Genomic DNA, 16,500 nt, shown 5'->3' on the forward strand with positions numbered 1-16,500 from the left:
CTGTTGGCTTCTTGGCTTCCTGAGATTCCCTCATTTCCCCAAAGACCTCAGGGCAGTTCCTTGACCTTCACTCTCCCAGCCTTTCGGAAGGGGAAGTTTGTGGAGGCACCTGCTCCCTCCCTGCTTTCGGTTTTCCTGATGGAACTTTGGCTGATAGGGGCACTTTGGCTGACTTGCTTATTCTCTGCTGTCCTCAGAGTGAGTTGTTTAGTTTTCCCACCAAGAATGCAAACCAGTGATGACTCTGGATGTGCTCTAAGTTTGTAATAAAGCACATTTCTTGTTATTTCCTAGTCATTTTATACACTTTTCTTGAAATCTCCCACACCCCCTCCCGGAAAAACTCAAGAAAACAAAGGAAAGCACCATCACTGTTCGTTAAATGTTTTCATTTATCAAAGCTGCTATTGTTGTTATTGTATCTTGCTTCATACCAGAATTGTGACAAAGGGCAATTAGTTTTAGAGAAAGTGAAGAAAGGTAGGAAGGTTGCTTTAATTTTTCCCAAACCTGGCTGGAGGGGAAATTCACACATCCTTCCAGTTTATGAAACAGGCGCCGGATCTTTATTAAACTGGCCAGCAGAAGAAGGTCATCCCCGTTCAGGTATCGGAGTGCTGGAATCTCTTTAGGGTTTGGTAGCTTTTCAGGAAAGAGAGAAGGGAAGCTCAGGGTCCAGGGTGGAAATGGTGACTGCAGAAGCAGGAGGTGGGAGAAGGCGAGAGGCGACACTAATTTGGGGCTGGATTCCCTCTTGAGTCTAATTATAAATAGGGGCAGTGGTGTTAATTCTAATCCGAACAGGAATGAGTTGAGATGCTCTGGAGATTTGAGAGACTAGAGCAGGCCAGACCACACAGAAATCGGATACTTTCTTTCAAATGCTTAACAGTGTATTCAAGTCATTTACCAGCATCTGCTGGGGGAAGCACAGAGATGCTGCAGGCACCCGGTCCCTGGGACACGCCCAGTGCGGAGAGCATGGTGGGTGCGGGCCTAGAGGCTGGGAAGGCCCTGAGCTGGGCTTTCCAGAAGGAGCCGGGATGACTAAGGCTCCTTTCCTTCTCCTAAAGTGCGCCCCAACCTCCAGGAGGCCCTTCCACACGAACCTCCCCACGACCCTCCTTGCCCTCCACGCTCCCGACTTCCTTACGGCCTTGAGTGATTCAGGCTGATGCTGTCTCTTCGCAGCTACGGGAAGGTCAAGGGTCTGCTGGGGCAGCCTTGACTGAGGTGTTTCCAAGCTGCGGCTTCTGAGGCAGCCCAGGAAGGCTGCGTAGCCTCGGCGGGCGGGGCGGGGCGAAATGCAAGCCCACCTACTACCTCCTGCAAAGCTGAGTGACCTCTTCCCTGCCAGAGACGTGAGAACTCGCAGCATGTTCCTGCATTTTCATCCCTCCCCGCGTTGGAAGGGAGGAAGGAGGGAGGGGGGAAGAGGATGAGATGGCTAAGTAATGAGGATGGATCTCCATTTTTAGTTTACCTTCGATCCCAAATCCCATAAAATGGCAGAAAACATTTTCAGAGAGTAAATCAATAGGAAATAGGAAAGATTTTTTTTATCCGCAGGAATAATCTTAATTCCTGAAAATCAAGAAGCAGCTGGGACCACATCCGTAGAGAGATAAATGACCAGATGGAACCACTAATCCCAAACACACACATTCTGAGCTCAAAGTCAACAGCAATGGGAGGAGGAGAGGCCTTGAGGTAAGGCCTCCCCTTTGTGTTGAGCAGCGGTGCCCACAGGCTGAGGCTGGAAGCCTGGCGCTGGAGCTCTCCTTCCACCCCTCAGCAGCACGTGCCACTCTCCTCCACAGTTAGCAGAAGGACACTTCGGTAAGGAGAACATGCAGGAAAACAGGGATTCTCAATGAGAGGCACCAGATTTACCTATCAGAGATGCTAATATTCAGGGAAACAGACCTTAGAATATATATATACATATATATATATATATAGTTAATATTTTCTGAGGGATCGGGGGAATTATTGTTGTCAAGGAAAATAAATAGAGGACTTGGAACTTAGTTCTATGCATATAGAAAAAAAGATACGTTAATTTTAGAATAACCATTAAAATATAACGTATTAAAAGATCAAGTCTGTTAGGTTGAGGAAAGCAACAAAAGATGTGTTTGCAGGGACACATCTAACTCAAAACTACATAAAAAGGTTGCAAATCAAAGGATGAAAAAAAATGTATGAAGTCAATGCAAACTAAAAGAAAGCAGGTGTAGCAAATTAACATGAAGTAGCATTTAAGGCAAAGACCATTAAGAGGGAAACTGGGAATAATACATATTGATGACATTAAAATTTTTTGTCAAAATAGAAACAAAAACCCTCAGTGATATGCTGAGTCATGCAAGGGCAAATAAGTGAGGTGGCCCAGGGGTGAAAAGTATAACTCACTATGAAGACAGTTGACACCTTTAATTTCCTAACAATAGAGCTCCAAGACAGATAAAGCAAAACCTGATAGAAATTGTAGGAAAAATGTACTAATTCAGTCATATAGGGAGACTTTCATACATCTCTCAGAAATAAATCAACCATACAGAAAGAAAAGGATATAGAGAGAAGTGTAAATAGAACATTTAGACATATACAGTTTTGTGCTAATAAACAGTAAACCTTTTGTGGGGGGGTCAAATATACATGGAACAGTCAGAAATTATGTCATCAACCACCAAGAAAATATCAGTACATTTTAACAGCAGGGAAAAAAATGCAAGCGATATTCCTTGACCATTTAGAAATTAACAAGAAAAGGATAGCAAATTTAAGAAATCTATTTGAAAATTCAATAACTACTGAGTTGAAGAAATCAGAATACAAATCATAAACCCTTTAGAGGTGAAAGAAAATGGGAGCACTACATATTAGAACCTGTGGCATATATATATGGCCAAAGGGGCACTCAGAATGCCAGGGTAGGGGTGGGGGTGGTGCGAGTTTACATGGGGTGGTCAGGAAAGGACTCTGTGAGCAGAAACCTGAGGGAAGTGCAGCAGCTATGTGCTAAATGGGGGAGGAATATTTTAAGTTGAGTGAATAGCAAGTGCAAAAGCCCTGTGGCAGCGACATGCCTGGTATTGTCTAGCAACAGCAAAAAGGCCAGAGTGGGTAGGAAAAGAGGACTACAGAGGGAATGTTAATAGAAGGAAGTCCAGATCACATACAGTATTGCAGTTATTTTATAGGATCTTGGCTTTTACTCTGAGTAAGGTTAGAAGTTGCTAGTTTTGACCAGACTTTTGTTTCCAAAATATCACCCTCACTATCGTGGCAGAATTGACTTTGGGAAGACCGGAAGCAGGGAGACTTAGGAGGAGGCTACTATAATAATTTAAACAAGAGATGGATTAGGTACATGAGGCAGATAAGGGTGGTAGTATTGAAGGATGCCAGGAGTGTTAGAGTCTGGAGATATGTTGGCGGTAGAGTTTATAGGACTTGCAGATGAAAGACGTGGGGTTGTGAAACAGAGAGGAGGGTAACAACCCCAAAGTTTTGGGATTGAACAACTGAAAGAAAGCAGTTGCCATTTCCTAAGATGGAGAAGACCCAAGGTAGAGCACGCTTTCAAATGTCATTTTGCTCTGTGAAGTTTCTAATGCCCTTTAGACACCAGATGGAGATGGAGGGCTGGAATCAGATCTGCAAGTTTAGAGTTCCTGGGAGATCCACCTGGAGATAAATGGAGGGGTTATCAGCAAGCAGATGGTATTTCAGGACAGAAAACTAAAGAGATCACCTAGGGAGTGAGTATAGCTAGAGAAAAGATGAGCCCAACGACAAGCCCTGGAGTCCCTCAATATTTAGAAAAAGGCGGAGGTGAAGAAAATAGGCAAAGAAAAATGAGAAGGAGTAGCCCTTGAGGTAGAAGTAAAATCAAGGGAGAGTAGGTCCTGGAAGCAAGGGAGGAAATTCTTCTAGGAGGAGGAAGTGAGTAACTGTGCCCAATGCCACTGAGAAGGCATTAGATTCAACATAAATTAACTATAGTACATATGAAATATTACATAGCAATGGAATAGACAAATATGCTTGGATATGTAGACATGAAAGGATCTTTAACAAATGTTAAATGGAAAACAAAAATAGAACAAGCCTAATAATACAATCAGTGTAGTCTGATCCAATTTTTACTTAAAAAAGATGTATGTGAATAATTTATAAGTACATAGAAAAGAGAAGTACACACCAGATTTTCAGTGGTGATTACCTTTGGGAAGAGAATTAGAATAGAAGAAAGGATGAAGGGGGGTATCTCATTTTTTTACTCTCTCTATTTCTATATTATTTGAATCTTCAATTATGAGAATATTCACATATCACTTTTGGAATTTTAAAAAAATGAAAGGGTGATCATGAGGATGATGAGAAAAGCAATCATTTTTAACATCAAATTCTTTCCTTTGCACCAACTCTTTTTTCTGATTAAAATTCATTTCGAAGGAGGGAGGTGAGGAGAAAGAGAGAGAGCATTTTTGACATTTTTGGTAAAAATGCATTTACCATGAATGTAATGAACCAAAAAAAGGCTATATTGTAAATTTCTAACCAAGGAAGAAGCTTGTTTGGAGCCTGACAGCTGACTGCAGTAGCTAGACTGACTGGAAGTAGCTCAAATAGTGCTTAGCACATTGTAGACCCTTGCTCCATGTTGGCTGAATCTGAAGTCTCCTTTTTGTTTGGTGTTTATGAAATATCCCTGCCTGTGTGGAATCCTGAAGTCATATTTCCACTTACTTAAACATATAGACTTTTTAGAAGCTGAAGACATCTTTGAAGTTTGGAACAATCTCTTTCTTGAATAATTGATGAAACAAGATCCTCAGAGTTTAGGGGACTTATTCAAAGTCACATACTATATATGCTCTATATGTGACATAGATCTCTATTTATATCTTTCTCTACATGCCTATATATATTTCAGCTTTACTGAGGTATAACTGACAAACTCTACATCTCTATTGAGCTATCATTCGCTAAGTACTTAGTTCCAAGCACCATGCTAAGTACTTTGCATTCTCATTGAATCTTCACAGCAATCTGTAAGAGAGGAATCATTATCCCCATTTTGTAGAGGAGGGAACTGAAGTTCAAGTTCAGCCACTTAGCTAAGTGGCAGAGCTGAGGTTTGAAACTACGTCTCTGTAACCCGAAGTCTGTGTTCTTAACCGTTGTGCAGCATTGCTGGTCACTGAGAGTGTACTCTGGGCCATGCCCCGGGCAGGATAAAGGAATCAGTAAGACAGATTCTGTCCTGCAGGAGCTCACCATCCAGTAGGAAAGACAGCCATGAAGGCAAGTAAGGCACATGGTTCAGCACGTGCAGGGACAGAGGTGCGTACACGGACAACCCAGAGAAGGACATTTTCGACCCTGATTGGACAAAGGGCTAGGAGCTCTGGGAAGTGTTTCCAAGGAGATGGGGCTTGTGCTGGCTCTTGAACATGGTCAGAACCCAGGTCTCCTGACTCAGCCAGGGGCTTTCTGCTGGAGCACAGAGAAAACCGAACCCAATACAAAATCCCAAAACCAAACCCCCAAAGCTGCACTACTTCAGTCGAGAGTAAACACTCAGTAAATGTTATTTGGAATCAAGTCTGAACTAAAGGGAATTTCTGAGGAAGAAAAAACAGTAAGGTTGCCTCAATTCCATATGAAACTTTCACTATATGTTTTTTCATTGAACTCCAAAATTCACAGTAGTGCACAGTAGATTACACACAAGTATAATCTATCAATAATAACACTAACAAACATTGTTTTACTCTTATTATTCTAAATGCTTTCAACTGTTTATAAAAATGTACCTACCTTCACTTTGGTTCCGACACTGATTCTTGCCTGTTGGCCCATTGCTAGAAAAGTGATTGAAATCTTGTCTTGTTCTAAGATGCGGATTCCAACATAATGGTTCAAAGCCAGAAAGACAGGTTTAAATGAAACAAAGGGTGAGGAAGTGACGGAACTTGACCAATTCCAAGCCCTTACTCTGTTGCCAGCTTGATCTGAATATTGACCGCCCAAGATATTGATGTATACCCTGGGCAGAAAGGAAATTAAAAATCATAAACAGTAACATTATAATTCAACCTTGAATTAGCCCGGTCACTTGCTAACCAAAGGGAGTAGCAGTTTATACTAGCCAATAGCATATGAATAGTGGAAAACCTCAGGTAGTCTTAGGAGCAATAATACTGTGACCGAATTCTATACTAATTTGAAGTATTGGGTATGGTTTAAGACGTAGTAATAAACCAAAATGGGTCCAACAGCTGGAACCAGGATGGTAAAGGGATCTGGAAAATGATGTGCTGGGGAGGATGAAGAGGGAGCACAGAAGGATTAGTTTGGATAAAAAGAAATACAGGAGAGCAGGCTCTACCTGGAAGAGGGGAGAAGACTAGTACTTAGATTTTCCCTGTGTCAGAATGAAGATCAGTGAGTGTAAGTTCTGGGAAAGGCCAAATTGGCCTCAGTACAGAGACCTGTTTTCTAAGAGTACCCAGCAACTGGGGGCCAGGAGTCCTTCTAGGAGGCCTCTCATCAGGGCCGGTGTGGGCAGGAGAGGCTCAGGGATCATCTCTGAGATCACTGTGGTTTAGAAGAGTTTGGTAATGGAGCAGAAGGGGGAACTGAGGCCAGCAGGGCCTCCCCAGTCTCTTAGAGGTGTTAATGCCACATTTTACCACATTACCTACAGATGTAGCCCTGCACAATCTGAGATCTAGTGGCACTAGTGACTGCCATCCTACTCCATGAGCTCCTTTGCATACCCTCTCACTTTCTTCCATCTGGGGTCACCATCTCTTTCTCGAGGAGAGAGGATAGGTAGAGTTCTGGGTACTTCGCTGGCTTAATTTGATAATAAATGATTTTTTTTTTAAACCAGATGAATTGGCCATGAGGGCTCCCTAGAGTAAGATAACTCACATCGTATTTTCCCAGCTTTGATGAGTGGCAGTAATCTGATAACAAAAGTACAACTGAGAAATTGAGGTGATTATCTTTGTATCTGGGAAGAGGGAGATTTAGTTTTATCTTGGTACGTGGGTGAAAATAACATTTGGCTAAAATTATCTAGATAAATTGTTTATTTAATAAACTTTCTTTGAGTCTATGCCATGTACAGATACATGTTACGTAGTGGCAAAGATGCAGGGTGTGCCTTCAAGGGACTTCAGTCCTGCAGGGGAGGTGGGCTTGCTACACAAGAAGCAGCGAGAGGGGCTATGAGAGTGTCAAGGAGTCATGTCAGAGGGCCCAGGAGTTCAGTCGGTGGCTGGGAGGTCTTTGCTGGTAAAGGGAGAAGTCCTAGAAGCCAGTGAATATCTGGTGACAATTGATATAGTGCCCCACCAGATGTGATGCAGAGCTGCTACTGAACCCTGAAGGATAAGCAGAAAGTCTCCAATAGACTTGGAGGTAATGGATTGACTACTGCTTTGAACTAAAAGTACAAATATCTTCCTGTGTCCTAACTTTCTCAAGTACTGGCAGAGTGTTTAAACTTTTGTCAATTATTGGCAGAGTGTCTCAAGATAAGATTATTATACCTGTAAATAAGTTAAAGGGAGAGAATATCTCTTTCTGAAAAGCTTCAAAAGATTAAATTGTATTTGAAGTTAGAACCCAAATTTCACTTTCTCAGACTAAATGAAATAATATGAAGTCACAGAGTGTATAAGTTAGTAGATCGAAGGCATTAGGACCTTCATTTCTCTATAGAGATTTTGTTTGTATATTATTGTTGGTTGTGGCTATGGGAAGCCTACTTGTTAGGGATATATCTCAAACAGTAACAACACAGTATGGCAGCTGTCCATTGCGAATTATTTCCATAGATGAAGCCAGGATAACATTATCAGGGCATAGCCTCTAGAGAGACTGCCTGGGTTCATATCTCAGATCCCTAGGATGGCCATATAATTTATTTAGAGATTTTTTTCTAATATTAAAATTGTATAGTTTATATTTTCTTTCTGTTTATAGAAAAAAATATGATGAACTTTGTTTTACGTAGTTGCCTGGGATTTTTCCACTAAGCAGCATATGGAATGACATAAATCAAAAATTTATCTGAGTTGAACATTACTATATAAAGATTTATGTAAATAAATCTTCTTAAAGCTATTTAAAGCTATTTTTGTCCTTCTAGTTATAAGATGAATAAGATTTGGGGATCTAATGTATAGCATAGTGATTATAGTTTACACTGTATTATAAACTTGAAAGTTGCTAAGAGAGTATATCTTAAATGTTCTCAACACAAAAAAGAAATGGTGATTATGTGACATGTTGCCGGTGTTAGCTAATGCTATAGAGGTAATCATTTTGCACCATATAAGTGTATCAAATCGACACGCTGTACACTTTTAACTTACACAGTATATGTCAATTATATCTCAATAAAGTTGAGAAAATACAAGGAAAAATAAAATTTCACAAAACCCGAGAAACAAAATGACAGCAGGAGGAACCTAGAAGCCTACCAGACATTTCCATTGGGATGATAGCAGGAACTTCTACCCGAAGAATCTAGCACTGCCAGGATTGCAGGGTTAGTGGGCACGTCTTCTTGGACTATGCAAGTGAAGCCATTTATCTTATTGGGCACTCGGATGATGGCTAGGTTTCCAGATGGGTAGCTGAGATCAGATAAGGTCATTTGAGTTATTCTAATGGTCTTTAACTATACTGGGAATAAATTCAATTTATAAGAGAGCCCTTTGAAACTAGAAAGCATTCTGAAAATGGGAGGGTTATTACAAAATAATTTCATGCTTTTTATGTGGATCAAAATATATTTATGAGACACAAAAATCCTCAACAAAAATGCCAGCAAATGGAATCTAGCAACATATAAAAAGGATTATGTACCACGACAAAGTGAAGTTTATCCCAGGAATGCAAGGTTGGTTTACCATCTAAAAATAAATTAATGAAACATACTATATTGATAGAATAAAGAGCACAAAACAGATGATCATCTCAATAGATGCAGAAAAAGCATCTGACAAAATCCAATACCTTTTCATGATAAATGACTCAATGAACTAGGACTAGAAGGGAGCCTCCTCAACCTGATAAAGAACGTCTAACAAAACCCCAGAGCTAACATCATACTTAATGATGAAAGACTAGGTGTTTTCCCCCTAAGATCAGAAACTAAACAAAAATGTTCACTCTTTCCACTGCTGTTCAACCTCACGCTGGAGGTTCCAGTCAGGAAAGTTTTGTGAAAGAAAAAGAAATGAAGACATTCAGATTGGAAATGGAAGAAGTAAAACTATCTCTATTTGCAGATAACATGCTCTTGTATATAGAAAATCCTAAGGAATCCACAAAATAATGTTAGAACTAACAAAAGAGTTCAGTAGGGTTGTAGGCTAAAAGATGAATATATAAAAATAAGTTGTATTTCTATACACTAGCAGTGAACATTTTGAAAATGAAATTAAAATAATTCCACTTACAATAGCATCAAAAAGTATAAAATATACTGAGGATAATTCACTAACTGTTAATATTCAGTCCTATCTCAGCTGATCGGAAGTCCGGAGGTGAAGTAAACACAAAATTGATTCTGAATCATTTTGAAAATCAGCCATAGCCTTCAAAGGAGTGAAAACAAATTAAAGCCGGGGTAGGAAATGATAACTAATGATACAAACTGGGGAAGTTATTTAAAATTTTTTGATATAATTAAAACAAAAAACCTACACTCTTTCTCAAAGGGCCTAGGGAACTAAAACTTTATTACACTTCCTATGCCATGAAAGCCATTTTTCTGGTTTCTTACTGGGGTTTGACTAAACATTTAGGCAACTATGACTAAAAATGACTTTCTCCTACAAAATGAGGCCCTTAGTTCGCCAAAAAGTCCTTCTCATTTCACAGTTTTGTTTTGTTTTACTTTCCTGGAGATATTAAATGGCCTTTGTGTCAAAATAACAAATGGTCTGATCATCAGGCAGAAGTTCAAGTGATCAATAACTTAGTGTTCCATAAAATGGATATTGAATTTTTGTATTAAAAAATAACATACTGCTCATGGATGTGTAAACTGGTACACATTTTCTGGGGGGCAAAATCTATTAAAGCTTTAAAATGTCCATAATTTCTTACCCAGAATTTCTATCCCTATGTATTTAATTCAAGGAAGTGATAAGTGTGCAGAGAAGTATGCACAAAGCTGTTCATGTAGCTGTTGTATAAAACAGCCAAAAATTGTGAAACCACCTTTGATTAGTAACAGGGGATAGATGAAAGGAATTACAGTACATCACTATGTTGGAATGCCATGTGCTTATAAAGATGGTGTTGTATGTATTTATTGCATATTATATACTCATAACATTTATGAGTATTGTATAAAATTTATTGTATAATATTATGTAAAGGGAGCAAGTTACAAAATGTGAATAACTAGTTGAAGAATTAATTTTTAAAGAATTATATAATTGCTCATAGGAAAAAAGTAAGGCAAGATGTATAAAAACATGTTAACAGCTTTGCTCTGGGTGGTAGGATTTGGTAATAACTTTTTTTTTTTCCTTCATATTTTTCAATCTATTTTTTCTTTTTCTTTTTGTGAAGAAATAAAGCAAACGAAAATAAGTTGTTGAAAGAAAGGATACAATATTTGTGTTGTCCCGTCTGGAAATGAAGTCAGAAACTTGCTCCCATGTTTGTAATGCTTTTCAAAGAGCTCATTTGTCATGATCTATACAACATAGAAAACAAAAGGACAGTTACATGATGGCAACAGACATCCTTTGCTTGCTAGACACTCACACAAACCATTTCTTAACTTAAATTTTTGATCCTGCATCAGCAACAGGGAACAATCCTTAGGAATCATTAAAGATTGTCCCTAACCCCTGCAGATAACCTGATTAAACCTTTCAGGCAGGAATCTGACATTACTTATCTGTTTGAAGAGTGTTTTTTTTTTTTTGTCTTTATTTAAAAATTAAAAACAATTTTTATTCAAAAGAACAAGATAGAAGAGAGTGCTCAGGCTTCAGTCAGAATTATATTTTAAGTAATCGTCATCATCATAACAGCAAACACTTAAAAAGAACTTATCATATGGTAGGTATTTTTTTTAATTGAAGTATAGTTGATGTGCAATATTATGTAAGTTTCAGGTGAACAACATAGTGATTTACAATTTTTAAAGGTTATACTTCATTTATAGTTATTATAAAATATTGGCTATATTCTCTGTGCTGTACAATATATACTTGTAGCTTATCTATTTTATACATAGCAATTTGTACCTCTTAACCCCCTACCCCTATCTTGCCCCTCCCCACTTCCCTCTACCCACTAGAAAATACTAGTTTGTTCTCCATGTCTGTGAGTCTGTTTTCCCTTTTGTTATATTCACTAGTTTGTTTTCTTTTAGATTCTACATATAAGTGATATAATGCAGTATTTGTCTTTCTCCGACTTATTTCACTTAGCCAAATACCCTCCATCCATGTTGTTGCAAATGGCAAAATTTCATTCTTTTTTATGGCTGAGTAGTATTCCCATATATATGTGTGTGTGTGTGTGTTATATATATATATACACACCACATCTTCTTTATCTATCTGTTGATAGACACTTAGGTTGCCTCCATATGTTGGCTATTGTAAAAAATGCTTCTATGAACATTGGGGTGCATGTATCTTTTCGAATTAGTGTTTTCATTTTTTTCAGATATACACCCAAGAGTGGAATTGCTGGGTCACACAGTAGTTCTATTTTTAGTTTTTTAGGAACCTCCATACTGTTTTCTACAGTGGCTGCACCAATGTACATTCCCATTAACAGTGCACAAGGGTTCCCTTTTCTCTACATCCTTGTCAACATTTGTTATTTGTGTTCTTTTCGATGACAGCCATTCTGACAGGTGTGAGGTGATATCTCATTGTGGTTTTAATTTGCATTTCCCTGATGATTAATGATGTTGGCCATCTGTATGTCTTCTTTAAAAAAATGCCTATTCAGGTCTTATGCCAATTTTTCAATCAGGTTTATTTTTTATTTATCTACTTTTACTTTATATGCATATTGTTATAAAAACAAAAGAAGATTAAAAAAAAAAACCCAGCCCTAGCACAATGGAGATATTCTATGTCCTGGTTGTAGTGGTGATTACATAACTGTCAAAATTAATGGAGCTGTACATATAAGAAGGTGAGTTTTACTATAAATTATACTTTAATAAAATGACTTTACACTCCAGTATAAGCTGCAGCGTCTGGTGTCTTTTCAAGGTTGCTCTTGAAGTTCATTTGAGAAAAACACTAGTGGAATATGGGAAGATGAAGAAAGAAATACAAAGAGATATTCCTTGTTGTACCTCTAAGCTTAACTATTTTACTTTCTATGTAATACTCAATAGGGGAATGAATTTGTAGCCAACAATGTTTTATTTTTTAATTTTTTATAGACATGTCTTTTTTTTTTTAATTAACTTATTTTGGCTGCATTGGGTCTTCGTTGCTGGGGGCGTGCTTTCTCCAGTTGCGGCGAGCGGGGACTACTCTTCGTTGCAGTGCGCGGGCTTCTCATTGCTGTGGCTTCTCTTGTTGTGGAGCACGGGCTCTAGGCACGTGGGCTTTAGTAGTTGTGGCACACGGGCTCAGTAGTTGTGGCTCGTGGACTCTAGAGTGCAGGCTTAGTAGTTGTGGTGCACAGGCTTAGTTGCTCCGTGGCATGTGGGATCTTCCCGGACCAGGGCTCGAACCCGTGTTCCCTGCATTGGCAGGTGGATTCTTAACCAGTGTGCCACCAGGGAAGCCTCCAACAATGTTTTAAAATGAACTAAAGATTCAGTTTAATTGTGGTTCTTCCTAATCTTGAATTGTAATAAAATGGATACAAGAATTCCTAGGGCTAAACAATGAAACAATCTAAATTTTCATGTAAATGTTGCCATTTATTTTGAAAGATAATACATTTTTCACTTTTATGAAATATAAAATACATTCAGATAAGCACTAAAATATGCTATTTTGTTAATGAGTAATTATAATGTGAACACCCATGTTATCACCATCTGGGTCAAGAAATAGAACAATGCTGATACTCTAGAAGTTCCCTCTGTGCTACCCCAAAGTCAGTGTTCTGTAATCTCTAAACAATATAGTTTAATTTTTCCCATTTTGAATTTTACATAAATGGAATCGAACATTATGAATATTTAATACTTTGTTTCTTTTAGTCAACATTATGTTTGTAAGATTCATACACGTCCCAGTGTGTAATTGTAGTCCAATTACTTCCATTTGTGTATAGGATTGTATTGTATGACTTCATCATTATTTACTTATCCATTCTATTGTTAATGGATATCTGGGTTGTTCCCAGTTTTTGGCTTATAAACAGTGATACTCTGAACCGTCTTTTGCATGTATGCTGGTACCCAGTTACTCTCAGATCTTATACCCAGAGGTAGAATTGCTGAACCCCAAGATATGCCTGTCTCCCACTTTACAAGGTACTGCCAAAATGATTTTCAAGTTGTACCAATTTGCATTCCCACTAGAGGCAAATAATAGGGACTGTTATTCTATATCCTTTCCAACACTCAGTAGTATCAGACTTTACAGTTTTTTTTTTGCCAATATTATAGGTATATACTGATCTCTAATTGTGGTTTCAATTTTCCTCTCCCAGGTTACTAATGAGGTTGAACACCTTTTCATATGTTTATTGATCATTTGAATTTTCTCCTTGGAGAAGTGGTCAAGTTTTTTTAAGTTCATTTTTCTATTAGGTAGACTTTTTTTTCATGTGGACTTATAAAAGTTCTTTATACATTTAGGATAAAAGCCCTTTGTATATCATATGTGCTGCAAAATATCTCCCTTCTTGGCTTGTCTTTCAAATTTTAATTTTTAAAAATTTTATTTATTTATTCATTTATTTGGTTGCATCAGGTCTTAGTTGCAGCAGGTGGGCTTCTTAGTTGTGGCTCACCTGCTCCTTAGTTGCAGCTCACTGACTCCTTAGTTGTGGCATGTGAACTCTTAGTTGCGGTATGCATGTGGGATCTAGTTCCCTGACCTGGGATCGAACCTAGGCCCCCTGCATTGGAAGCGTGGAGTCTTAACCACTGTGCCACCAGGGAAGTCCCTCACATTTTAAGTTTAATTTATCAACTACTTTATGGATACTGCTTTTTAAAATTGGTTAGTAAATCTTTCCCTAACCTGAAGTAATAAAGCTATTCTCCTATTTAAAAAAAAAAAATCATTGTAGTTTTGCATTTCACATTTAGGTCTTTAATCCACTGGAACTGATTTTTATATGATGTGAGGTATGATTCCAATTTCATTAAAAAATATGGATATCTGATTGTCCCAGCAGTATGTATTGGAAAGATTTTCCTTTCTCCATTACTGTGCAGTGCCACTGCTGGCATAGATCAGAAGTCTGTGTGTGCATAAATCCGATTCTGAACTATTCTGTATCATGGATTTCTTTGTTTATCCTGCCCCAACACTACACTGTCTTAACTACTATATTTTGTAATAGATCTCAGTATCTGATAGAGCGTGTTCCCCTCCCTCCCAGGCTTCTTCTTCAAGAAAGTCTTGGCTCTTCTAGGTTCTTTATATTTCCATATAAATCTTAGCGTCAACTTGTCAAGACCTTCCTTCCCTCTGCACACGCAAATATACAACCTTGTTAGAATTTGAATTACAGTTGCATTGGATCTATAGATCAATTTGGGAAGAATGTCGTATTTAAAATATTTACTCTTCCAATCCATGAATATTAGGTCAAATTTGTTAAATGGGTTGTTCAAATATTCTATCGTATTACTGCTGGGTTTTTTTTTTTTTTTTTTGGTCTAATAGTCCTCTCAATTATTGAGAGAAGCAGGCTAAAGTATCCCATTATGATTATGGATTAAAATTTTTTTCCTTTTACTTCCGTGAAATTTTGCTTTATATTTTTTGAGGCTATGTTAATAGGGGAAAAATATTTTGTAACATTATACCTTCCTGGTGGATTAAAACTTCTGTCACTGTGAAGTGGTCCTCTATCTCAGTGATGTTCTTTAATATTTTCATGATACATCATTTTTGTTTATTTATATTTAATCATTTTGTATCCTTATATTTTATTTTTTATTTTGTTTATTTTATTTTTGGCTGTGTTGGGTCTTTGTTGCTGCTCACAGGCTTTCTCTATTTGCAGCGAGAGGGGTCTACTCTTCCTTGTGGTGCGCGGGCTTCTCCTTGTGGTGGCTTCTCTTGTTGTGGAGCACGGGCTTTAGGCACACAGGCTTCAGTAGTTGCAGCACACAGGCTCAGTAGTTGTGCCTCGTGGGCTCTAGAGTGCAGACTCAGTAGTTGTGGTGCATGGGCTTAGTTGCTCCACGGCATGTGGGATCTTCCCGGACCAGGGATCAAACCCGTGTCCCCTGCACTGGCAGGCAGATTCTCAACCACTGTGCTACCAGGGAAGCCCCTATCCTTGTATTTTAGATATAGTCTCTTGTAATCAGTATATGGTTGGAATTTTTCCTTAAAAAAAATTGTCTGACACTCTTTGTTTATTAACTGAAGTATTTACTCTATTTACATATAATTACTGACATTCCTTGATGTGTTCTATTTGTCCTCTGTTATGTGTTTTTCTTTTCCCTTATCCTTTCTTATCTTTTGGGGGGCATTTAAAGTGAATTATTCTAATTTTTTTGCTCTACCTCTGATAGCTTGGAAGTTATACTCTCTACTTGTTACTTTTCTGGCTACCCCAGAAATTTCAGCAAGCAAACTTAATTTGTCAAAGTCTGAGTTTAAACTATGTGTTTGCCCTTCTCCCAAACCAAGGACTTTTAGAACACTGTAATTGCATTTAGCTTTCTTGCCAAATCATGTACTATTTTTTCAAGCATTTTTACTCTATACTGTTTCTTGAAAGTCCTTGAGCCATTATTATTATTATTGTTTTATCAGTCAACTTTTAGTTTTATCCATATATCCCATGAATGCTTTTCTTTGCTCTTCATCTTTCTTGAATCTCATACTATCCAACTACACGAAGAACATTCTTTAGAATTCCTTTTAGTCAGAGGCTACTAGTGACAAACTCTGTTTTGCCAGACCATGTCTTTTGGGGGCATATTTTAATGAAAGATATTTTAACTGGGTATAGGCTTCTAGACTGACTGTTATTTTCTTTCAGCACACTGAAGACATTATACTGGCTTCCATTGTTGCTGTTGGGAGGTTATCTGATTTCTAACTGTTCTCTTTTAAATGTAAACAGACTTCTTTTTCTCTGCTAATCTTTAGATTTTCTTTTTGTCTTTGGTGTTTTGCAGTTTCACTATACTGTGTCTAGGATTTATTTTTATTTTATTTTATTTTATTTTTTTAATTCATCCTGCTTGGGATTCATTGGGATTCTTAAATCTGTGAATAGGTCTCTTTTATGAGTTTTGGAAAATTATCATCCATTATCTCT

General features: G+C 38.0%; 1 protein-coding gene across 1 annotated transcript in view; it reads right to left on the reverse strand.

Moving 5' to 3' along the window:
• Positions 1–378: 378 nt before the first annotated feature.
• The window catches only part of ERICH6 (glutamate rich 6), a 32,946-nt gene continuing 16,824 nt past the window's right edge, over positions 379–16,500 (reverse strand). Inside the window, exons 10-13 of the mRNA XM_028167981.1 lie at positions 10,659–10,744; positions 8,511–8,666; positions 5,833–6,061; positions 379–642 (exon numbers count right to left, since the gene is read on the reverse strand). Coding sequence (XP_028023782.1) covers positions 379–642; positions 5,833–6,061; positions 8,511–8,666; positions 10,659–10,744 — 735 coding nt within the window. The remainder of the gene's footprint in view (positions 643–5,832; positions 6,062–8,510; positions 8,667–10,658; positions 10,745–16,500) is intronic.

The sequence above is a fragment of the Balaenoptera acutorostrata genome, chromosome 4 (assembly GCF_949987535.1).
Source record: "Balaenoptera acutorostrata chromosome 4, mBalAcu1.1, whole genome shotgun sequence".
In the NCBI taxonomy this organism is placed as follows: domain Eukaryota; kingdom Metazoa; phylum Chordata; class Mammalia; order Artiodactyla; family Balaenopteridae; genus Balaenoptera; species Balaenoptera acutorostrata.